Source organism: Euwallacea similis, chromosome 1, assembly GCF_039881205.1.
Source record: "Euwallacea similis isolate ESF13 chromosome 1, ESF131.1, whole genome shotgun sequence".
NCBI lineage: Eukaryota > Metazoa > Arthropoda > Insecta > Coleoptera > Curculionidae > Euwallacea > Euwallacea similis.
In genome coordinates, this window is record NC_089609.1 from 9,735,289 (window position 1) to 9,761,594 (window position 26,306).

The following is a 26,306-nucleotide window of genomic DNA, read 5'->3' on the forward strand; positions in this document are numbered from 1 at the left end:
TGAAAAATGTTAATGTTTTATTAACCCCTTTATCTGTTTTAATAAACTTTAACCACCCCACAACAATAATAAAAAACCTAAAAAATATTTTCCCACAAATTAGCAAATGTTTCATTTCTTCAAATCAAAGTAACGAAATTTTTCCTCCACCAGACTATCAAGAAAATTAATGTAATCAAACAAAACACTAGAAATATCTCCATTTTATTAACTCTGAGGTAATTTATCACTTATTGATATCCAACGCTTAAATATTCTCTTGAATTCCTATTGGTGAATAAATAAGGCGCTTCTGGTTTGGGACATTCAAACTTTTCCATAACGTATTTTAACTTCATTTGGCTCTTTAGCCCTACAGGTTGTAACAGATTGTTCCAAAGCATGTTAGCACCTAAAAAACAATTAAATTACATTCTACAAGTGCACATTTTAATGAAAAACTAACCTAAAGCATGTCCTTTCTGTGAAAAATGAAAACAGTCATGGGTAATGTAGGATATATCAATGACTTCTTCAAATCTCTTTGCTGGATCATCAGGGGCGTTGAAGAGCTTTATAAAGGGTTGAATCACGACTGTGAAGTCTTCTCTTTGATCATATCTTCCACTAAAAACCTTTTACAAAGTTTAACATAAGTAATAACGTTAAAAAATCTAACGAACCAGGTCTTGTTCTGCTTTTTGATAGTCTTTAGTAAGCGCAGTAATGGTATTCATTTCGTTTCCTCCTTCGTGGAAGCAAGCGCAAAATAGGCGATGGAAAACATGGCACATCATGGTTTGTTTAATTCTGACACTCACAGATACATCTAAAATTTCAATTGTTGCCTAACTGTCGCTGAGAATAATTTAGTTGCGACCTAAAACTGGAATCAAGTTTACAAAAGTCCTAGGGAGCTTTTCGTAGAGATAATCCAGGGCTTTCATGAGTTTTTGGGCGTGGTTTTTGGCAGAAGCTCTTTCTTTGTTGTAGCACTGAGCTGAGCAAATATCATTAGCACCGAAGAACACTGTCAGCATCTTCCAGTCTTCTTGGATGTTGATTTTTGGGTCCGATTTCATTTTTTTCACCTTAAGACATAGACAATGATGGGACAATATTATAAACATTGACGATTTTTACCAGAATCTTTGCCTGCCTTAAAGCGTCAGCTCCGGCAGCTACTGGAAATGCAACATTCAGTTTCGCATTTTCGGATAAAAATTCCCCAGTTCCTGTTGAGTAACCTCTAAGGTTTGGATTAAATTCTTTGAGGATGTTTGGAAGAGTCATGATCTCTCTCCAAGTACCTTCACCCCCTGATAAAATTTTATGCAAAACTCTGTTAAGTCAGGAAATTTATTCCTACCAATACACCAAGAAACCCCACGATTCTCAATCATAGTCCCTAAGGCATATTCTTCCATGGCCCCATTCCCAGCCACCAAAGAGTCCCCCAAAGCTCCGATGACGTCAATATCCCCAGGTCTTAGTTTATGCACACTTGTGGGTTTTCTAAAGGATCTCCCAGTTCCGTGGAAAGTAAAGTTTTTGCACGGAAAGGGCATGGATTTCGGAAAGGGCCTTTGCAGTCGCCCGTAAGGCCTACTGGGGTATTTTATAACGAAGTTGCCTGAGGTCGCCTAGAAATCGTTTCTCTTATTATTGAAGAGGTTTTTTCCTAAATGACAGATGAATTATGCATGTAGCAATAAGTAAATCTCTTTGTTTGACTTTCGCCCTGGTCAGAATATTGTTATGGGGCGTGCATAAGCTTACGCTTATGTTTGGTAATTATATATGTACGTGCTGGCCCGTAAACGGATCTACACATTATCAGTGACACACTTCTTGAATAATACCTAGACTAAATAGTTTCATTTTTTATATATATAATTAACCTTTGTCATGTCTGTTAACAGGTTCCGGAAAAGTTGTGCAGGTTTGGAAAACTGGGCGGCAGCATTGTCCCAAATGATGAAAGCAAGTAGGAGGGTTTTGGAATATTCTTTTAGTAGTTTAACCATATTCTTCGCAATTGTTCATCACGAGTTATGTAGGAAGTGGACTTTTATCTAAAATAAATAATTATAAATCAAGGAAAAAGGTTTGCAGGTCTGTCCTGCAAAAATTCTCATTTGTCACCACTGTGCCTCTGGCATCCATTAGAGTGTGCTAGTAAGAATTACGCCAGAGTAGATCCTCCGCTTATTTTGAGCCTTTAAATAAAGACAAAACATAACTCAAGAAAAAACAAAATAATACAGTTGCCCAACGTGATTATTCCTGAACAAGTATTGAATTTCTCAAGTTTTTGAGTGAGCCACTTGCAGGAATATATGAATATGATCCCATAACAAATTTAAACACTGGGTATTGTAGTATGGTAGGAAGTTAGAAGATATTTAAAATTTAGATTTGTTGCAAAAGTTTAAATTTTATAAGGGGATTTTTTAAAGCAACTTTTAAAAGAATATTCTGACGTATAGGGGTATATTTGCCAAATAATATTCTTGGTTCACGAGGGTATTTTTAGAGATTTTTTTATAAGGCGGATGGTTTTTGGATGAGATGTTGGAGGTAATTTGATTACTGAGAAATTAAAAAGATAAAATATTCAAAATTTTGTTTTTTTCATTAATATGTATTTTCATAATTTTGAAAATATGAGTAACAGAAAAGTAAAAATTGCTTCAGATATAAGGTTTATGCTTAAAAAATCCTAGAGTTATACTGATTGCTAGTAGAACTGGTAACACTGTAATAAATAAAATATTTTTAAATGTTTTTTTTTATTACAATACTTAAGAAAATTCTTGTTTCGAACTTCTACCAATTATAGTTTCTGAGATATAGCTGCTGACTGTTGTTAGTGGAACACCCTGTATGTATTATTTGCTTAATTTTTTCAACGGAAAATACCCAATAAAGAGCCTAAAAAAATCTCTAAACGTTCCGAATTTTTTTGCATAAATTTACCGGTTTTTTAACTCTCTTATCAAACTTGACAGTATTTACAAATTTAAATAGATACATCGGCAAGGAAATATGTAGAAATATAACATTTTCCAAGTAAAATATAATACTATTTTAAGCCACTCAATTCTAAGGAAACTAAAATTTGCATGAAATGAACTTAATTTGGTCTGCCAAAATTTACACTTGCCACCACTATGTCATGCATTAGTCAACAACTACTTTAATGCCTACAGTTATTTCTATTTATTTAGTAAGTTTCCACTGTGCACTTTATAAAAGAGTTTTTGATACAGGGTGTTTCAAAATCTATTTTGTGACACAATGTCATTGACAAAAGTCTTCATACTGAGTTGCATTTTTCTGTTTAAGTTGTCCAGAGGTTTAAATCTGTTATCAAGCTTGACAAAATATTTACAAATTTAACTCAATACATTCATAGAAAGCTACATAAATGTAACATTTTGGTAGCCAAATTGAATACTACAAACTAAGACCCGTCTAATTATTTGTCTCCAGTACCGAGATATACAGGATGTTAGTGAAGTAACTTTCGTAAATTTAACCAGTGATTAAGAACATCATTTTGAACAAAAAAGTTCCTTACAACAGGGGTCGTAAATACAACCATTTCCCTGGAAAATTAAAAAAACATTTTCTGAGAATTGGCAACGTCGCGTCGAATTTATTTCATTTTCACACCTACCTAAGTAGCCGCATGAAGTGGGTTTGCTTTTTTACACGTTTTTTTTTGGGTCTGGTAGGTTTTACAGTACATAATTAACAAAATGCACTAAATTTATGAAATTTAAAAATTATGTGATTCTTATTATTTTTAAAAGCTACTTATCTTTAAATCATTGTTGTCATCTCTTATTGGTATAACATGTTACATTACACACTTTACACCACTAATATCTCAATCAAAATACAAAGTTATAATTGTTTTTACTACATCAAATGTTCAAAATGTCCACCATTTGAGTCCATACATGCACGACAGCGTTTTAACCAATTTTCCCGTACGCGATGAAAAATTCCTGGTGTATTCCTAATATGATCGGCAGCAGCAAAAATACGTTGTCGTAACTGGTTTTCGTCCTTTATTTCCACGGCGTAGACCAAATTCTTCATGAAACCCCAAAAGAAAAAATCTAAAGGATTAAGATCCGGAGATCTGGCAGGCCAATGATTAGGGCCATTTCTTCCTATCCATCTATTTTCAAACTTATTGTGTAAATGTTCCACAACTGGACGGCTTATGTGTGCAGGAGCTCCATCATGCAAATACCACATCATGGCACGCAATTGAAGAGGTACATTTTCTAACAAATTTGGCAAATCATTTGTTAAAAATTCTAAATAGATGGGTCCATTTAACCTTGAAGGTAATACAAAAGGCCCAATAAGCTGATCTCCCACTATTCCAGCCCATAAATTTATTGAAAATTCATGTTGGAATTTTTTTGGAGAAATGGCGTGAGGATTTTCATCTGCCCAGTTATGACAATTGTGAAAATTCCAAATTCCATTCCTTGTGAAAGAAGCTTCGTCCGTTGATAAAATGGTAGACAAGAAATTTGGATTTCTTTGTTGTTCAATGAACCATTCACAAAATTGTTGCCTTGATGCAAAATCAGTGGGTAAAAGTCCTTGAACTCTCTGTACGTGGAAAGGATAGAGCAATTGCTCCTTTAGCGTTCTATGAACAGTCCAATTAGAAACACCTACGTAGCGAGCAATACTCCGGGTACTCCTTGTTGAATCCTCTTCCATAAAGTTTATTATTTGTTCCTCGGCTTCAGAACCAACTTCTCGCTGTCGACCTCGTCCTTTATAAGTAGGAATAACACTACCTGTATCCAGAAGCCTTTGGGAAACTTGCACAAATGTTTGTCCCGCTGGAAGTTTTCTTTCTGGATAACGATCACCGTAAATGCATCTAGCTTCTTCAGAATTTTGTGACGCCTCACCATAGATTAAAAGCATGTCATGATACTCGCGTACAGAATACATTGTCACATAGGTACTATTAATAAGTAGGGATAAAATCACTTAAAGCTCGCCCAAATTAACTTTGCGGATAATTTGTTGCGTGTACCGACAGAAGATGCATTCAGCAAGACCGAAATCACACTAAAATATTAAAAGTATGGAAGGACATACAGTCCATGACAAATTTGAAAAATAAGGGTGGTTTTTGTCTTTTGTCTCTTCTTGATGGTCACTAATGGGCTACACATGTCCATGGCGCCAGGCATGTTTGCCCAGGATCATATGTCACATAAAATGGGATAAAGTGCAGATGGTTACATAACTCATGTACTATTGAGGTACTAAGTCAATCTGTTTACTGCGCATTCCAATGCCTTATCACTTCACCCGCAAGGTGGGTGAGCGACCCTCATAAGGGCCATAAAAAACAACCCTGACGAAAATAAACTTCTCTTCTTCGGTAACATTCAGTGCGGCGTTGCCACTTACGTTTTTTTTTACCGCTTAAGTTATTAATTAAGTTTTCATTTGCTTTTAGCAATGTTATTGTTGAATAATTTTAAGTTTTTTTGTTACACGTCAAACAACCTGTATGTGTCAAGTACATTTTTCCACATTTTATTCAAATTTTAAACCTTATTATAGCTTTTCGGTTACCAACTTTGACATTTTTTTTTGAAAAAACTATTAGGTTTTCGACCCCTGTTGTAAGGAACTTTTTTGTTCAAAATGATGTTCTTAATCACTGGTTAAATTTACGAAAGTTATTTCACTAACACCCTGTACAACAAGAAAAGCATTTTTTTTCCTGCCAAAATTCGCACTTACCACCGCTGTGGTATCTATTACACTGATTGTGAGATAAATCTACAAACGACTACTCTATCTTTGCTTCACTGTCTTTGACGCATTTGAAGAAAGACGAAGAATTTCCTTGAGGAGAAACAAAATAAAATCTGGATACAGTTTCCCAATGTTTTGCCCAAACTTCTCGGTCTGTGTAAATGCAAAGTTTTGAATGGGCAACTTATAAGGTTTTTTTTTTATACAAGTTGTTTCAATAAAATAATTAATAATCAGTAAAAAAAGGCAATTAATTTTGTTAGTATTATTGCATTTTTGCACCCATTTACGTAACTGAATTCCTGTCAGACCTCGTTAATATTGCAATCTATAAATCTTACCTGCATTCGAAAAACTTCCTTGAAGCACTAAATTTAAACAGAATAGTTCTAGTTAGAAAGGAGATAGATTTACGAGTTCGCTTATAAATATCTAGAAAACAATGAAATTACCCTGAAAAAGACCCCCTGAAAGTATTTTTAAGAGGGTCCTATTCTCTTGACCTTCTTGCACCCACTGATTTTGCACTATAATTGTTTATGCTCGTTCTTCCCGAGGTAATTGATATAGAAAAGCTACTCAAACATGCACATCGATTGAATGAAATAAAGATTTTTTGTCAGTACCATGTGGCACGTAGTGGGAAAGTTGAGCAGCTATTACTACATTTTTGTCTACAGAATGCTAAATTATTACCGGCAACCAAATCGTCGGTATAAACTTTCACACGTGCCTCAATTTGAATACAAACCGGGGTGACACCCAAGCAAACTTTTTGACAGAATTATTTACATTATGATTACGTTAGTGGAAGTATCGCTTATATGTTCAAGGATTCCAAATAAAACCTGGAAGGTCACCATGCGGTTGGGTGCGCACTACTAATCTCCTGGTGGCTTGTTTGCCCACATGAAAAGCATGAACCGAAATGTTAATAATTATTAGACAACTAACGGGAATCTTCCTAATTAGTTTTTAATCTGTGATTTCGCTAATTTGTACTAATTTAGTTCAAGAGAAAAATAGTCTATACCAACCTCCATTGCAGTCCATTCCATCTAGAGAAACTTGCCATCACGTAAGTCGCTTATCTGATGAGATACTACATAATAAGTACTGCTTAATAAGTTTAGTTTGATGTCTCTCCACTTCAAGCAAATTGTATAGTACGTCCATGAGTAATGAAAAAAGTCTAGTAGCGTTTTTTCATACAATATCGAACCCTTAATGCCGTTTATTAATTCAGGAAACTTTCAATTAAGAAACAAATTATAGCGGTATTTAATTAAAGTAATTACGGTTAAATGGAAAAATATCAATGTGTATGATTTAATTACTCACCCTTTCTCAGGACTTATTTTGAATTTTGTGATTTCATTTACAGTTGAATATTCTTCTAGTAAGTCCATTATGGCGTTTAAGTATTGCTACCTGTTGCCGATCGTTCAAGGGTTGTTGTACCCTGTGACTTTTATTGCAACGTAAGTAAATTTAAATTTCAAATTACATATTTCTTCTTTTTGAAATGCTGGCATGACTAGATACGTTATCTTTATTCGCTTCAAAATTAGAATAAATCATGTTCTCAATTTTCTTGTTTCTAGTTTTGGAGGCTTCTGGTGTATACCGTTCAAATGTTTAAATTTAATTTTTTTTTTAAATTAGGCAAAAAATCAAAAACTTATTTTGTCCTCTAAAATTTGGAATTGCTACCATTTCATTAGTGCTACTACATAAAAAGAAACAAAACTACTCCAGATTATATATCTGTCGTTGTTTATTGAGTGTTACTAGATAAAGGCTGCATATTATTAAATTAATCTGACTCACTAGGAGGAAATGTTAGAAATTATTATAGATATTATTATATTTTCCTTCTTGACAGTATGGTGGATCTAAAATGTTTCTTTCACGAGTTTAATTTCTTGATATCTTCTCTAGAGTTTGAGCTACTTCATTCAATTCGGACTTAATTATCCCGTGAAAATCCAACTATTTTTCATCTGTATTTTCCATAGATATGCCCTTTCAGTAGCCAACGGTCACGTACCCGCAATCCTGCCTTACGTTAGCGACACAGGAGCATGGTCCTTAGAAAGAAGTATATTTTCCTTCATGCTGGGCTTTGGAGCCGTTCTAAGTAGGTACCCGCCATCTTACCCCACCCTATTACCTCCCAACTAACATTAAATTTTGCTGCAGTGCTCTTAACTTTTTATATAAGATACCGGCAAGTCAAAGACATTCTCGATAGGAAGAATGGGGAAAAGTTACAGGCAAGATTGAGCAGTATACATAGGGTGTCATTTTACTGCACTTTTTTGTCTGTGGTGGGGGTGTTTACTTTAGGGTGCTTCCAAGTGCAACCCTTCTTCGTTACTCATATCATAGGGGCGTTCACAGCGTTCGGGTTCGGGTGGTTTGTCTTGGTAATTCAGGTGAGTTGTCTTGTATGTTTTGTAATTATTACAGAAAGTAAGTTATTAAGTGTTTCAGACATACATTTCTTTCAAAATATATCCCTCATTGGGATCTAAAAGGCTGAATACCCTTAGGGCTGTAGTACTGGGGATTATAACTACGGCTTTAATTTTAACTTTAGTGTTTGGAGTGATGGCTTTTGCCTATTTTAGAGGTGAGTTATTGTATCTAAATTATTTATTGCTTAAAATTTTGTAATAGGGGATGATATCACCAAATGGACTGAAGATAGTGGAGGATACTATTACCATTTGATTAGTACGGGAAGTGAGTGGTTTTTAATATTTGGAGTGGTATTTTATTTGAGTTTGTATGCAATAGAGTTTAAGCCCATTGTGATTTTTAAACCAAAAATAAAGCTAACTGACGAAGAATAAAATATGGAAGAAATTGTTAAATATTTACTCCTTTCTTCTTAAGAAATCTCTAAATCTAAACTTATTTATTTAACAAGTCTTTGTTAAAAAGGAAAAATTTTATTAATAAATAAAAATAATCAGAGACTCTTTGCGAGCGCAAAAGAAACCAATTTCCTATCAATCAACAAGTTTTTTCATTATGCATATTCATAAATTTAACTGACTTTGTATTGTATTTTTTACCAAATTTATATCTGTTTTCATTAAAAAACTAATTGGCATATTTTGAATCGAAACAACCCACTGAATATAGTTTTGAAATACTTTCAATTTGAGTTGTCATTTAACCCATGCTTTAATTTTAAAAAATCAGCCATTTTGTGTCACCGGTGACGTAAGGAACATAAAAAAATAAATAAAAATAAAAAAATAGTATTTTTTGTCCTATTGAATGCTGCTTTTGAATTTTCAAAAAATAATAATTTGTTAAAAACTTAAAAAGGGGGACGGGGGTACAATTTAGAGTCGCACGGTATATTATTATTTTATTTGTTTATTCAGGTTAATTTGTTAGATTTGATCAAAATCACTGGTATATGGTTTTGATTTTGACTATTCAGAAACATTTTGAACCACTGTAATTACAAGGCATGTTTATCTTTGACTAATTTTTTGTGTGAACTTTGTGTGAACCGTGATGACTAATTTCTTCAATATTTAGACAGAATATAGGAGCAAAAATTGGGTATTTACTTGAAAATCGATACTCACATCATCTGACCGTTTTAATAGGCACGCAGTTAAAATATTTAACAAAAAAAGTCTGTCTCACTTAAAATCTAAAATTGGTTGTTAGAGCCTCTAGCACCTACATAAGTACCAGTAGTAGTTCTGCGTCTACTAAAATTCTTTTCTCCGATGTTCCAGCCGTACCTCTGGTGCAAATGAATAATTAACTTTCTATAGACATTCTTCAATTCATTGTGCACCTAAAATTTCGCGTATTACTAATAATTGGACCAGCAATTATTACGGGCTCAACCTCAGTGTTTGCGTAGCAGAAGAGAATAGCCACAAACATCCCCTGCGCAGCCTCCATGGTGTACCGAAAGTACTCGTAGATGTCTTCAGCAAAGCACGTGTCATTGATCACGGTCTTTTTTGCTGTTATCAGGAATTGGAGTCCGAAGAGGGGGATTAAGAATAAAGTGGCCCGAAATGCTGCCCTAAAGTCAAATGCAATTTCTACCAACACTTTTCTAATTAAAAAACTACTTACATGGTTTGACTGGTAGTCCCTCCCTGTTTCATCTTGGAGAGCATGATCCTGATTATATCCAGCAACAAAACTGCATTTATGACCAATATCAATAGTCGAAAACTGTCCACTGACCATTGCTCCCCATTGGTGTCCACCACCCAGCAGGAAACTCTTTGTTTTACCCCGAGGATTGTTGCCCATATTAATGAGGGCAAGAATGTTAGAACTAAAATCTCAAAAATAAGGCTAAGCCCATAGGAAAGCTGTTTCACTCCGACCTACAATCACCACATAAATTGTGATCATGTGTGGTTCCTTTGCAAAAGTCCTGACTATGACTTTATGTAAGTAATACCCGTCCACTAACATGCAGGCATAAACTGAGTTCATCGCAGAACTGGAGAAAAAGGATAAAGTTCGACACCACACAGAGTTGGCCTCCAGGACGCCGTGAGTTTGAGCTGGGGTCAAAAGGGCGTCAATAAGCACCAGCTGCTTCAGTAAGATATTCAGGATATTCCTAACCACTAGGGCGATTAACAGGTTTCTATGGAAAATCACCCTCTTTGTGTTCCTGAGAGTGGGTATGGTGACGAAGATCATTATAGCAGGAAGAGAGCAGATCACGGAGATTATCAGGACTATGACGTAGTATTTGTATCTTCCTTGATACACTGGAGCTATCTTGCATGAGGAATAATCGGTTTGTTGGTTCCAGAGGGCTAGTCCCAAGGTCTCATTCCAGTAGCACTGTTTCTTACTCTCCACTAGAATCTTTAGTGATTAAGAAGAGTACAATTTTTTTTATGATTACGCACAAGTGCAAACTTTATCCGGGGATTCATAGACTTGACTGCTGCACTGCAAGGTCTTAGTGCTGTTTACTGCAGTGTTTGGGAAGCAGGACCAACCATCCCAGACCACTGGACACTCGTCTGGGTCTAATAACAGAAACTTATTGGCCATCTCTTTAAGAGGTAGTCTAGTGTGACGAGTCAAAAAAACTGATTTTTTTACGTTTTTTGATAGTTTATGATCATAGAATTAATATTTTATTATATAAATGGTTTAGGTGATTCCTTCCTTTTTGACTGATAATAACGTTTCAAAACAGAGGCATTAAGAGCGCGTGCCAGGGATTCGAAGTAGGTATAAGGACGACATTTTAAAAACTTACAGCGGTTATATCTCAGGAAAGAAAAAAGATTTGAAAAACCCCTCGAAATCGTTTCTATAATTAGTAAAGGATACCAAGATCATGTACTTACTAACCTTCTCCCGTCTATCCTCTAACCTCCAGCAACCCCAACTTTGTAATTTTAAACGGCAACCCCCATTTGTAATGGCTCATTTTAAAGCTTTTTAAAAATGCTTTACGAACGTATCAACTAACATCACATTTATTCAAGCAGTTGTTGAATTATTAAATCAAAAAGGAATAGAATATAAATTTTCAGAATCGTATTGAAGCGCCGACTAATACATTCACTTTAAAAAGTCTTGCACCCCCATCTTAATTACACACATAAATTTAACATATTCTTAGTAGTATTGTTGATAAAAAGAACACTTTACAACTAGAGGCAATAAAGGGAAATTGAAAACAACATGTTTACGTGTTAAAAATTAAAAAATTTAAACTGCTAAAACTAATATAGGCAGGGGGTTCAAAACTTTTGAAAGTGAGTATATTTCAAATAATACACTGCTTCACGGAATTAGCGCACTACCTAAAATATTACTATAATTAATTTTCTCTGAATCTACCAGTCCGATTTTAATACTTAACATGCCATTAAAATTTAAAATTTAGGCATATACAGAATGTATGAATAAAATAATGTAATTTTATGTAATTTCAAAACCACCTGTAGTGGGTATCAAGTGTGTCATTTATCGATAATGTCAACCAACTTGTAGCGTAGGCATTTCTGAAGAACATGTTTTTTGAATCATGTTTTCATTTCTTTCCTTAACTGAAATATTCAACTTTTAGTTTTAACGTGCTAATTTAAATTAATTAATTAATTAAGTTAATCAAAAACACTTAAAATATAGTAAGCCATGGAGAAAATGCGATTCATTTGTTAGTTTTTACTAGCAACGAACTATCAAGATGCTAACTTATTGTCAAACCGTCCCATTTTGAGCGTTAAAATGAGATTTAAAGCAGTTGAAAATTTAGTTTTTGCTCCCTAATTTTAAATAAATAAAATAATAAATATTATCATTTATTTAAAGTTTTTGAAAAATTTAGAAAGCAAAATTAGTAAAGTTTTTTATCTAGAATTCTGCTTTAGATGTTAATTTATTTCACTTCATTTGAGGATCAATTAAGAAAATTTTGACTAATATTATTTAATAATATTTAAATCTTTGAGTGTCGGGGTGATTAAAGTGTTCGTTTCATTTTATTTTTTCCACAGTGGTGCCAGTATTGTTAAACGTGTAGAAATGATACTCATTTATGATTTGGAGAATCGTTGTTTTCTCAGAGCAACTGCTGTATTTAATATATTAAGCGCCGGCAGCATATCGGCTACTTAAAGCCCAAACGGTGGCTTTATTCGCTGTTTCTGATCAATGAATAATCAAAAAAAATGTTGTTGCATATTTATCATATCTAATTTAACGAAAATAAAAAATAAAAATAAAACCGAAATGTTTAATTTCGGTTTTATTTCTAAAAGAAAAAAAGACAGTTTTTTTATTTCATGGTAAATTATTATATAAATATAACAAACGGAAAACAAAAATATTAATATTTAAGGCAAGTATGGCATTTCTCGAAACATTGTCTAAGATGTAAGAGTACTAAGCATTCAGCACACATAAAGCCACTCTCGCTTCTTTTTTTACTAATAAAGCAAACTTTACACGGACGTCGTGTATATTTGTTTGTTTTTCCTTATCAAACAATTCTGGTAACTTTATGATTCTTCATATCACCTGAAAGTCTCTGGGGGTGATCAAATTTTGGTGTTTGATATTTTGACCATTTCTTCCCCTCACTCATCTTGTCCTTATTTTGCTGGTAATAGGTGTTGGATTCATTTACCATTAATTGAAACAAATCATCGCCAATAAATAATTCGACGACTTCTTTTATGCTTTTCTTATCAGTAGGAAAAATCTTTGAATCGGGTTCAGCAGTAAAATCTGGTGTGTTAGGAATTTTATCATCATCTGACCATAATTCATTGTAACTATGCGATTCTGTGGACATTTCACAATCACTGGAATCATCGGAATAACTTGAATACTGTAATGGAACAGCTCTTGATGTTCTCCTTGAACTCACATCACTATCACTGTCTTCGATTTCTATATCAGAATCTTCTGAATGTATCGAATAATCTGATAGAGGATCAGCAATATACTCATTAATAATTTCATTCATATTAAATGGGTAAAAAGTTACAGAATATATTGTTCAACAAAAAGCGTAAGCATACGAAAGATATACGGTCTGAGGAATACACTGATCGAGATTAATTCTTGCTTGGATTTTTTCTGAACTATCGTATACCTTTTGTTTTTAGAGTATAATAAATGAAGATCGACGTAACAATGACAAATGAATGTAAATCGATGTGTGGACACCCATACTAGCAAAAAAAGTCCGAATTACCGCAGGGCCGGCGCTTAAGCGAAAGACTTAGAATCCTGCGTTTTCACAGGGCCGGCGCTCAATGTGTTAATGACAGATATGAGGGTAAAAATATGAGCCATGAATGCATACAGTATTTAACAATCTTGTTCGTACACACGGATTTGTTAAAAAAATACTCGATTTTTGCTGTCCAAAAATGATTTATTTTACTTTTTTTTTTACTATAATATTAACAAGAAATGTATTTGAAATATACGTACTTATGTACAAAAATTCATCTTTTTCAGTCAGATAGCATCCATAGAGTGTGGAGAAAAGCTAATGAAGATAGTAAACCTCGTAATACACTTCCGACTGTAAAACATGGAGGTGGATCTCTAATGATTTGATGCTGCATGTCCTCAAATAGAGTTGGAAATATCCATTTTATAGATGGTATTATGGATAAACATGGTTATAACGACATTCTAAAAAGAACGTAAAACAAAGTGCGCGAAAATTAGGTATGCCGAATGTTTATAGATTTCAACAGGACAACGGTCCTAAGTACGCGGCTTTAATCAACAAAGAATGGCTAATTTGGAATGTTTCAAAATTGTTAAAAACGCCTCCACAATCAGCAGACTTAAACTCAATTGAACATTTGTAGTGAATTAAAAAAAAAACATATAAGAAATCATAAAATTTCATCAAAAACAGAATTAAAAAACATTGTGTCACAAGAATGGAAAAAATCAGTTCTGAAATATACAAAAAATTAGTTTACTCTACGAATAGAAGATGTCAAGCGGTCATCACAGCAAAGGGCTATTCAACAAAGTATTGATCAATTACATATTAATCGGAAATCTTGTTTAGTTTTATATTTAAATTTAAGTGCACGAGCATAAATGTTGTATGAAGATGAGGTATTTTTGTTAAATTTATTGATTAGTTCTGTTATTTATTCTTTGAAAGCTTTGTACTTAAGTACGTATATTTAAAATAAATACATTTCTTGTTAATAATTTTAAAAAAAAACGGTAAAATAAATCATTTTTTGATAGCGAAAATCGAGTATTTTCTTTAACAAATCCATGTGTACGAACAAGATTGTTAGATACTGTATATCTATTTGAATATTCTTTTACAGTATGATCATAAAAACGTTATATTTTCCAATTGTTTGTACAAACGTAGTCGCAAACGAATGCTGCTTGAATTTCGAACAAACCGTGTCGTATAATATTTGTTAGCGACAAGTTTTATCCTGTCTGCGGCGTGTCCATTCGTGTACGAATCGTCGCAAGAATCTACGTGTTGTAAACGAAGCTACGAGGATAGTTCCAGAAATACCCGACCTGACATATAGATGGCGATTATTTTGATAAAAATTTGCCTATATTACAGACACCTAACCTTAAAAAGTTTATGTCTAAAATTTGAGGGTGCTACATTGATTTGTATTTGTTTTGGGACAGTTTTTAGGGAATGTTTTTAGAGATTTTGTAAATATGGAAAAAGTGGTTATCGATACGTGATTTAATACTTTCATTTGAAAGATTCTAGTCCATCCAACATCAAAGGCGAGTTAGATTCTACTCGGCGGAATCTGACCCTGGTTAATAACTGTAAAATACTTTTTTGGGCATGTCTAAAGACATTTTTCTCATTTTCCTTGTACAAAAAGACAGTTTCCTGGTTATATTTTTCATAAGTCTGGGTAATAATGTCTTATTTGTGCAAATATATTAAATTTTTATGATTTCAATTATTTTTAAGTTATGAAAATTGTAAATAAATGGGATTCGCCTACATGTATGAATACTTTCTTGACCTACTGTATTTCATTGCATATTTCAAAGTTCAGTGCTGATTTTTCTTTCTAAAATCTATTGGTTTTACAGTGTATTGTTTGTAGTGTTCATTTAGTAAGTCATAGGGCTTTTAGATCTTGTTATAGCAAGAATTGTAGAAGAATTGTAGAATTCATACAATGGTCGAGGAAAACGCGAATCTGCAGGAGTTGTTGGTAAGAACCTATAGGCTGTACAAAATGTGCTTTAGCGTTATCAATAGACTGGCCCAGACTGTCGACCAGAAGACCAGAGTCAGGGAGAAAAAGAACTACTACTCAAAGGGATGATCGGTTTTCGTGTCCACAAGTTTGCGGAATAGAACAGCCCCTGCTGTTTTGCTGTGAAATCAACTTCAAGAGGTTAGAGACGTTAAAGTTAGCGAATAGACCGTTAAAAGAAGGCTTCCTGCTTCTGGATTAATTTGTAGAAGGATGGCTACAGGGTCACCATTGCACCGCCGGCATTGAACTGCAAGATTGGCATTTGCCCGAAACCACTTGGTATGAAATAATGATGACTGGAGCAAGGTGTTATTTTCAGATGAGTCACGTTTTTATCTTAATGGATCAGACGGACATCGGCAAATATGAAGAAAACCTGAAGAAAGATGTGCCTTGGCTTGTGTCGTCGAGCGACTTCCATTTGGAGGTGGATTCTTTATGGTTTGGGCAGGAATCACTTTACAAGCACGCATAAAGTGGATCTTCATACAGAATGGCTCCCTGATAGCTCACAGGTATATTACGGAAGTTCTGGAATATCATGTTATGTCTTTCACGATGATTTTGGGCGAACATGGCATTTTCATGCAAGATAATGCTAGACCTCACGCAGCTAGAATAACCATTGAATATCTGGATGAGATAGCAATTAGACGGTTTGATTGGCCAGCACTTAGTCCAGACATGAATACCACCGAATATGTTTGAGACGAGTTGGGGCGATGTATTCGAAAGCATACACCAACTCCAAAAGGCTGGAGCTCCAGGAGCTGAAAGAGTTGCTATTTTAGGAGTGGAGTAACATTCATCAGAATGTGATTCTTAATTTAGTTTTCAAAGTATATCTCGTCAACTTCAAGCAATCATTAACGCAAGAGGAGGGATTACACGTTATTAGTTTTCAATTTTTTTCACGAATGCGAAATTTTATTTATTCCTTTTTTTTCGAATAATCCTAAGTTTAGTTTCATTCGAAATATAGTTTTCCCGTTTTTCCAGAATAAGGTCATAAAAACCAAAATAAGGCTTTCGATTCAATATTGAATATTAAGTTTAGGTTAAAAAATACAATAAGATAATTTACGATCAGCAAATATAAGTCTAAAGCAAAGAATTAAAAAAAGTTTTATAATTTTTCAAGTGACCTAATTTTTTTGCTCGCCACTATATTATACCATTATAAAAACTATTAGTGAAAGCGCAAACGTTATGTACGCTATAGCAATTGATAAAGCTGTACGAAAAGAAAAAAAGTTGAATACTCGTATTAAAGTTGGATTTTATGGATATCATCGTGAAATCAAGTTTCTGTCATGCATACCATGTATGGAATGGTAGAGAAAACACAAGAGAGTATGATGCTTCGCACGAGCCTCATGAGGAAAAGTTTCAAGCAAATCATCATAGTAGTGCTGATAAAATGGAAGTAGATGGCATTATTGAAACGCTTTAGCGGTCACTGCAAAATCACAATGTAAAATATGCTTTTTTCATCGGTGATGGAGACACAAAAACTTGGAACAATGTGTTATGTACATGGTCCAGAAGTTTACGTTTCGTCCGGGAACAAACGGAGAGAGAAAGGGGCTCGTATCGCCAGAAAAGAAGCCAGAGCAGTTGAAGTTGACTTTTATAATGCAGAGAAGGGATTTATGTATGGTCCTAACATTGTTGATTTGTTGATTAGTAGTAAAAGTAAGTGAGTTTTTGATTTGAAAGCTTTGAACGCGTTTTTCCCAAAACGACATTTTCGCATCTGGCGCAGGTGATTACTCAAAAATGGCTGAATATATCGACTTCAAAATTTCACATAATATTCAGCATATTTATTGCTATTGTTCGTACCTGAATTGTTAAAATTCGAATTCTAATTCATAATTTTAACTCATGTATAGCGCTAGAAAACGTATCTTTCTTTTGACTTTTGAAAAAAACGTCACCATTTTGCCAATTTACAGGGAAATTTAAAAATTTTGGTACGGACGATAACGACAGTGATGCAGTTTAAGAATCTCTTTCGATTTTCTATTTCAGATATCTAGGAAGATCGGAATTACCTGCGCCAGCAGAACTAGCATTTTTTTGGTGCGACGAGAAGGAAACTTTATAAATAAATAAATAGATATTTTTAAATTATGAAAAAAAAACAATTATGCTGTACTAAATCATACATTTTTGGGAAAAAAAGGTTACCCAATTATATGCAATACTTTTTGAAAAAAATATGTTCAAAAAGTGCCTATTTTTAAACGTTCACACTAGACTACCCCCTTAAGGGTGGTTTTACTTACTATTGATTATGTTGGTGTTGGTCATGAATTTCGAGCAACAATCCTCGGCCTCTTTACAGCACTTCAGATAATTATCAAACATCTCCTCGGATTTAAAAGACTTCCTGAGTAAATCAGCCGATTCAGCCTCTTTGTAATCGTACAAGGCAATAGTGGTATCATTAACCTAAAGTGCTTGAAATGTTTAATGCTTCGGGGCTTAATATAAAGAGCAGTAAATTAGCTTTATGATCTTGCGAATTGCAGCGTTAACAAACAACGAAATAAATGAAATTGCTATTGTTTGTAATTTGGGGAATTAAAGTATGTTTAATGTAAAATGTGAGTAGGCCGCGGTGTTGGCTAAGAAGATGAGAAAACAATTTTTGATGTATTGCAGAAATGTATACGAAACATACTAAAATAACATCGGCTCGTCGATAGCGTAATCCGTGGCTAAAATTATGCTGTAATGTCACTTTTAATGAAGGCTTAAATCATCTAATTATTGGATTTCCACGAGAAATTGACGCAAACTACTAAAGGGAATTTGTCCATACTTACTAATGCCACTGGAAGTCTAAAAACTGATCCATTGCAAGTGAAATTGTAATCCGTATCCGATTTGTATTTGTTGGTGAATCTGGCATTGTTGGTGTAGTTGTAGCATAAAAATCCTGCTTGATAATTCCAGATCGGTTGGGAGAAATACGTGCCCCTCAGAGAACAGTACTTTGAAGAATTCTGAGTTGGAGGAAAATTTCCGAAAAATCTTCTTCATAAGAAAAAATATTTACTTACATAGGCGTCTAATTTTATGCAATACTCTTGCATTTGTTTGTTGGGAAGAGCTTTCTGAAAACAAAATTATTCGATTAAGAAGTTTTGAAAAGAAAAATAGTGACTCCTTAATAATTTTCCAAAATCGTCAATCAAATCCAGTACGTCTTTGATTAGTTCATACACGCTTCAGTCCAGACTGATCACATGAAGGAAAACATAACCTCGAAATTTTGACAATAGACGTTTGAACTGAGAACCGACATGCATGGGGTAGTTTAAATTTGTTTCATGGCCCTCTTGACAGGATAGTTGAAAGTTTTATTAGAGACCCTCCGCACTAGCATAACATCAGCTATTATGGGTTTGCAAACCTTTTAACCGTTTTAAAAGTCCAGATTCGTCTCTGGAATCGTTGCAAGTTAGCTCAATTTCAATAAGTTTTGTTCTGGTTTAAGACCTTAAACGGGACGTAGATTTACGGTTTGTCCATGCAACTAGTATCAGTGATTTTCACGAGAATTTCCTTGCTGATACCTCTTGCTTCTAGATCTCTTGGCAGTGTCAAATTTCCCCTCTGAAATCGCTGCAAAAAGAAACTCAATGACAGCAAGTTTTGTCAATATCACTGGTCTCTTCCAAGAGTTGAAAATCTACCAAAACCAGTTTTCGGTTTTTTTGAAAGAAACCAAAACTTGTTCTGGAGTCGTTACAAAATTTCGCAATTACATTTTTCAGTTTTTTTTCCAACAAGACGAGAAATATGATTTTGCTAAAGACCTGATACAGAAAAATGAATTATTTTTTAAATTATGTCACTCTGGATTCTTTGCAAACGCCAACCATTTTTGCTAAGATTTTTCCAAATCTCTCTGCGAACAGCGATGTAACTCTGAATGAAAGTATCCAAACAATCTTTCGAAGATGTTACCAGAATTCGAGAATTTATAAAATAGCCCGCCCAACTAACATGGACTGGATATCTCCTTCGGATCACTTTAAGTCACTTGTAATCTCAGAGGCACGGTTTCGTGCAAAAAACTTTTTGAACTACAGCTAAGGTTTATTGATATCAGACAATAATGTACGTGACAAAAAACAATATTGAAAAAGACGACAATTGAAAAAATGATTAAACAAAACGAGCAAAAAGTCACTTTCCAGACAAGTGGTGCTAGCTAAGTGTCTGAAAAAATGGTGTCTGATCTCATACCTTGATTTAAACATAGAGACAAGCAAAAACATAACAAAAAAACATTAAGATGGATGGTAATGTTTTCATGTCAATTTGGGTTTTATATGCGTATACACACAGGTACCAACAAGAAATATATCTCAGGGAGTTTTGATTTGTTCCAGTGAGTTATTGGGGCCATCTTACATATTAACGGGTCTTAGCCAAATGGCCGAAAATTACCTAATAACATTTTGGAAAGTCGCCTTACACTGGAATTATCTGAATATCCAAAATTCTATTCTTGAATCATTCTACAAATCCCTTATCCTAGGAAGTGTATCTTGCACGGGAAAGAAGCGAAATAGGTAGTTGAGGGTATACAATTGTTTAGTTACGTGGTTTAATCAAGTATTTTAGGATTAATTGTATTCTTCCGAATAGAAGATTTTTTTCCGACAAATCCTGAAATTATTTCTAAGCTGCTTGAAACTCAATTTCTCGTACTCTTCTTTTATTTAAATAAATCTTTATTATTCTCAAAATATCCAGATTTTTTATTTAAAAAACTGCTGGAACGAATCCAAAAGATCCTCAAAAGTCGTTCTCAATTAGTTATTTCTAGTTCACTATTAATTCTGAACTTTCTTAGAAGTCTATTTCCCCAAGAAATTATAGAATATAAAAACATTTTCCTCAGACTGTAGAACTTTATTCAAGAACCTTTAAGTAGCTGAAACTGATTAACCTTATTCGCCGGACTACTCACGTGATTAGGGATGAATTCTGGAATTATCCAGACGCCTTCTTCCCTGAAAGATTATGAAATATACAAAAATGTTTTATGAAACCAATTTAAAATCCTCAATTCTCGAGCTTTCCAAATTTAGCATTATTTAAGATTTTCAATAACTGAATTTGGTTACCCTTGTTAACTAAGATTAACCATGTGGTTAGAATTCAATTTTGATTTTGCTTTGTTGGAAAAATTCTCTGGACTTGCTCGAGTTTGATTTCACCCAAATGAACCTAACTCAGTCCCAATTAACCTGAACTAACCTAAATCACGAGTTTCTGTGTAGTCGTCTTCATTTGCCACCTTTCTGAAAAATTCATTTTCAAAACAGTTTTGGTAATTATAGTTAAATACACATTAATGAAGTTAGAAATTATTCTTTTTTTGAAACTCCTTTATTAGTCTAATGGCATTAATAAAAGAACGTGAAAGGTTTTAAAACTCATGACATTCAGGGAGAATAAATATTATTTTTGAACACTGGAAGTAATTTTCATTGTTTACCCATTACCTAAAATTGACTGAACCCATGCAAAAATCATGTTTTCATGATAATTTCCGATTTTATTTTCGCTATAAAATCATTCTCTTTGCTCTGCCAATATTCGATTAGATCAAAGATTGACTCGTATATAATATCTGGTCCTTGTTTATGAATTTATCCAAATATATCTTGTTTTATGGCATTTTACAAGATATTCGAAAACTCCGCGTTTATACCACAAAATGCTCACCTCAGACTATCGAGATTTTTACGAAGAGATGAGGGATTTAAGCCGCAGAGATGAGTCATTGATCATTGAGTTTGTAAATATTATAAGAGCACTTTTGAATTAATTGATTCGTTATAATGATTATAATGATTCGTTATAATTAATTCTGGGTTTAGAAACGATTATTATTTATATAACTCAGTTTGGAGAGTGATGTGGGTGCGACGGAGCCAATCAACAAACCATCTTTTATGCTTGTTTTGCGTGTATTTGAATTGAGATTTTGACTAGTGTGTAACGGATTGATTGCGGTATTAATGAAGTTTAAATATACTCCAGTTTGAGAGAAATTAGAGGAGGGGAAAAGTAAGTCAGTGGTGGATTTCCACTGCCGTAATCAGTATTAAAAAAATTTAATATTCACCAAAATAGCAAGAAAATTTCCAATAAATTTCAAAAAGTTTCGATTTACTACCTTGTTAAGTGCTTATTTGGTTCTCGGTTTAGACTTGGCATTAAATGACACAATGCTACGAATTCAACCAAGTGGATTTTAAGAATCTTAGTCAAGGGGATCTATAGGGATATATGGACCCTTATATGGGGGCACGGTGGAACTGCTCACCTTTGTTATCGCTTGTGGTAAGCACGAACTTTTTCTGCACAGGAATTCCCTTATATTTTTACATGTGTTTAAAAGTGAGCTTACGCATATAAACAATGTATGAGTTATCGAAATTCCTGAAAGTTGTCTATACTAATCCACCTTAACTTTTGTTGTATTGGCATTTGACATTTTTATCTTTAATATAATATGAGTTTACGGAATGTTTACCTACACAAATGCAAAATACTCACGTTCTCAAGAAGACACAAAATCATCACAATCACAGACCCCAAAAACGCCCTCTTCTGGAGCATAATAATCCACCGCATGTTCACACTAACACTTGTCCTAATCTGGATTAGTATTAATAATGCAACCTACCAAATCACTGTAACATCCTTATCGCACTGAATGAAAACCGAGACTTATTGATGAGGATTAATAAAATCTAATCAAATCCTCTCGTCAACACTACTGGTTTCGAAATCAAAAATTCCAGACTTGTTGGTCTTTTTCTGGAGGCTGTTCTGAAAGAAGTAAAGGTGCGTTTTCCGACTGCAATTAACGCTAAAACATAGTCGTATTTTTAGCTTTAATGGCGTGTATTATCCAAATAAAATCATTTTATGACACTTATATTTGGTTTCTGTAAAGTTAAATATACAGAGGAGGATCAACATGCTACTTTAGCGGTTTACCGAAAGATAATAAATGATTAAAGCCGCGTTCTTCGATCGACCGGAGTATTACACGATTAAACCACACTTATGTGAGCTTGGCAATACGACAATAGTTTTTCTATAATAATTATTAGGTAAATCAATCATCACTAGAATTATTTGTTTTTTTTTTCGTTTTTGAAGGATTGACTTCTAGAAACGTGCGCAATGGAAGCAAAAATAATGTGAAGTGAATTGCTCACTTAGAGATGTATATTTTCACTACTTCGTGGGATTTTATACAGTTTATAACTGTAAAACGAAAAATTGTATTCACTATGCATACATAATAATAAACTAGCACTACTCGTAATAAGAAAGCATTTAACGTGGATATTGTTCTTTTCAGGACAACTCACACGTCTCCCAAGGCTTTTTAGTACGTTTATTTCCCCCATAAAGTTCATTTTAAACCATCCACTTTTTCAAAGGAAGTTCTTTCCCTTTTAGGGATTGAACACTACTTGCGCGAAAATTCCCACACCTGAAGCTGCAATTACCCATCTAAAAAAACGCTCTTTTGTTAATACCTCTTGCGAAAATATTAGCACTGATCTACTGTATTCAAAATTCTTGAATTAGATCACCTCAGGTGACGGGTGCAGAATCTTATTTTTTGGTTTTATCTAATCTCACGTGATAAATAAAGGTGGCTATATCGTCGAGATTTCATAGACGTAAAATTAATTGTTCTTGTATCACCGAAATGAATACTCGCACTAAAATTGTTATAATGTCACAATTATTTACACTCCCACTCGCACGCACGCACGCACGTACGTACGAACTTGCCTTACATAAAGTACTAATTGCTGCATAAAACCAGACACATATTAAGCGTGTCATGCTTGTCCCATTAGTCCCATATAATTCTTCTGTGAAGTGGGTCTTAAGATTGAATTAAAACATGTTTAGGTTAACTGGACCAAATTATTTTCAAAATATAACTTACATTCACAGGGTGTCCCTGAAATGACTGTATAACGGTTAACCAAAAATAGGGCGTTTTAGGCAAACTTACCTATATCCAATGTTGCTTCATTTTAACGCTACAGGGTGTTAAAGTTTTCAAATTAATATCGTTTTTTCGAAATAATTGCTAAACGCTTTTGTCAATTTTCATTAAATTTGAAACTAAAAATTATTACATAAATTTGCCTGTGGAAATGTTAAAAATGGCGCGTAGTTCGTAAATAAAAGTTCGTATTTTTATTACTCCCTGTATGAATGACTTTAATTTTTCTCTCTCCATTAGTTGGTTTTATTTGGAAAATTTTTTGCCTTTTATAAAATTTTTGCTAAACATATAGTTTCTCTACAAAAAAATTATTTACGATGCCTTACAATTCATCACTATTGTGAAAACAATATTAAAAAAACTCGACACAATGCCGAAAATACAGATTAATTTTTTGAAAGAAATTTGTTTATGTATTTAGGAAAACGGGCAAAATTTTGAACATTTATTATAAGAATTAAACTATGTTGGTAGTTATTTAGAATTAAAATGTTTGTCATGTTTTCGTTTCGTCTAAACAACAATGACAAATTGCAAAATATCGTAAATAATTTTTTGGTAGAGAAACTATGTATGTCTGGCGAAAATATGACAAGAGACAAAAAAGTTTTAAAATAAAGTAAGTTAGTGGCAGAAAAAAAAAAATCATTCATACAGGGGGTAATAAAAATACAAACATTTACTTCCGAATTCCGTGCCATTCTTAATATTTCCACACATAAAAAAAAGATCCTACTTACGCCAAAACACACCAATTTATGTAGTAACTCTTAATTTCAAAATTAATGAAAATTGATAAACGTGTTTAGCAGCTATTTCGAAAAAACAATTTTCATTTGAGACCTTTGGCGCCCTATAGAGGCAAAACGAAGCAACGTTAGATATAGGTAATTTTGCCTAGAAAGTCTTATTATTGGTTACGAAATTTTTGGTCAAGCATTGTATAGTGTCCCATAATCGACTCTCAACATGAGGATTTCGAAAACCTTAGGACATACAGACTTAGTTAAATGGAAGTAAACTTGTGTTTTTATGACAGGAGTACTTTATCTTTTCAATTTTTTTAAAATTTCGATTATTTCCGGAGGTATTCGGAAAAACAGAAAATTGCTGTTTTCTTTTAATTTTTTTTCTGCCCTAAATTATAGAGAAACATGAAAATGGGGAACACTTTCTTAAAGCACTTTTCCTCGTGCTACAACTTGAATTTTTCCTCAACATTTCCACATTCACACATAGTTGTTTTTCAATTGTCAATGACTAACCGAATTCGTAAAAAAACGGTCAGGTCCTTATTTGAAAAAAAATTGATGATGGTATTAAGAAATAGAAACGTATTTTTGAAAAACTATTTTCATGTTGTAGCGCGGGAAAAAGTGCCTTAAAAAAGTGTTCTCCATTTTCATGTTTCTCTGTATTTTCAAGCAGAAAAAAGTAAAAAGAAAATAGCAATTTTCGGTTTTTTTTCGGGATATCTATGGAAGTAATTGATTTTTTCGATTACTTTTTTACGATTTTTCGAATTAATTTTAAAAAAATTAAAAAGGCAAAATACTCCTCTGATAAAAACACAAGTTTGCCTCTATTTAACTAACTCTGTATGTCCTACGTTTTCCCATATCCCCATGTTGAGAGTCGAATATGAGGTACCCTGTAGTCATTTTAGGGGCACTCTGTATAACCAAATGGTAGGTGAAACTCAGGTAAAAAATAGTAATAAAACATAAAAGACCAGTCAGTTTAAACGTATGCGGCTGTGTGTATTTGTCGAGTTATGATCATTGTTCGGGACCGGTTTATTGGCACTTCTGGCCCCATGGGAAGTAGAAGTACAAGCCTATGGAAACGACCAAGCAGCACTCATAAAGAATTGACTAAACACTTCTGGGAAAACTTCTTCCTGAACTCTTCCTAGCCTCCTAAAAGTACCGTCCCTCTTTCGGATAATTCTTGGGGTAACAATCAACAAAAGTGAAGTGTCTGGTACTCGCCCTCGATAAATCATTTACATGGAACACTTACGTGGTCAACACATTCTAGGAATTGACCTCCTGGAAACTCTCTGGATTTCCGTGACTGTCATCAGGCTAATAATCGTGTACACAGTTATAGCTGGATTTCAAAAATCTAATTTCTCTGAGTAACCGGAGTGATGAGAACCGTGCTCACAACGGTTATGAAATGTCTCCACCTTATACACCTGATCCTTCTGGAGAGAGAGGAACAGACATACATAATCAAGTGAGGCGCGGTACAAGACTCACAGTCATTCAGAATGAAGACTAACTAGGCCCTTTGGAAAACAGAAAAATCTAGATTTTATATTTCAGGATTTTGAGCAATCAGAACCCCCCTGAATTCATTATTTCCCTTAGTTTGCCAAGTAACCAAAACTGACTTAATTTCTTCTCTGCGTAATCTTCAAATATCCAGAGAAGTCCCATAATTTCTTGTATAAATAAGTTAAACATTAAGGTTAAGTAATAAAACCTGACGATTTTTCTCAAAAAAATAAAACTAAATTAGAAAATTTATTTGGAAGATTTCTTATTCTTTAAGGTGTATTAATGGCTCTTCTTCGTTATTATTTTGTGAGTTGATCACAATTGAAAGGGGAAATAAAATACGTAAATTGTGAACTTTATTGAACCACTAAACATAAT

At 33.7% G+C, this 26,306-nt stretch overlaps 2 protein-coding genes across 2 annotated transcripts; one reads left to right on the forward strand and one right to left on the reverse strand.

Annotated features, from left to right (window-relative positions):
• Positions 1 to 167: 167 nt before the first annotated feature.
• Positions 168 to 22,631, reverse strand: LOC136413221 (uncharacterized). Its single transcript, XM_066396671.1, has 32 exons — positions 22,158 to 22,631; positions 18,638 to 18,691; positions 18,401 to 18,580; positions 17,858 to 18,023; positions 10,713 to 10,835; positions 10,173 to 10,661; positions 9,913 to 10,120; positions 9,676 to 9,859; positions 9,476 to 9,622; positions 8,292 to 8,417; positions 8,161 to 8,240; positions 7,954 to 7,973; positions 7,861 to 7,883; positions 7,135 to 7,220; positions 6,831 to 6,851; positions 6,642 to 6,757; positions 6,490 to 6,564; positions 6,246 to 6,320; positions 6,135 to 6,182; positions 5,843 to 5,976; positions 5,779 to 5,800; positions 5,333 to 5,453; positions 3,982 to 4,984; positions 2,813 to 2,913; positions 2,714 to 2,737; positions 1,881 to 2,022; positions 1,349 to 1,622; positions 1,123 to 1,298; positions 860 to 1,070; positions 663 to 808; positions 446 to 614; positions 168 to 391 (listed from the first exon to the last, which is right to left on the reverse strand). The coding sequence occupies exons 1-32, from the start codon at positions 22,233 to 22,235 to the stop codon at positions 231 to 233; spliced, it is 4,983 nt and encodes a 1,660-aa protein (XP_066252768.1). The 5' UTR covers positions 22,236 to 22,631; the 3' UTR covers positions 168 to 230.
• Positions 6,484 to 8,653, forward strand: LOC136414439 (DNA damage-regulated autophagy modulator protein 2-like). The gene is made up of 6 exons (XM_066398452.1): positions 6,484 to 6,871; positions 7,178 to 7,274; positions 7,812 to 7,933; positions 7,996 to 8,231; positions 8,290 to 8,428; positions 8,476 to 8,653. Exons 2-6 carry the CDS (start codon positions 7,204 to 7,206, stop codon positions 8,649 to 8,651), a joined length of 744 nt encoding a protein of 247 aa, XP_066254549.1. The 5' UTR covers positions 6,484 to 6,871; positions 7,178 to 7,203; the 3' UTR covers positions 8,652 to 8,653.
• Positions 22,632 to 26,306: the final 3,675 nt, after the last annotated feature.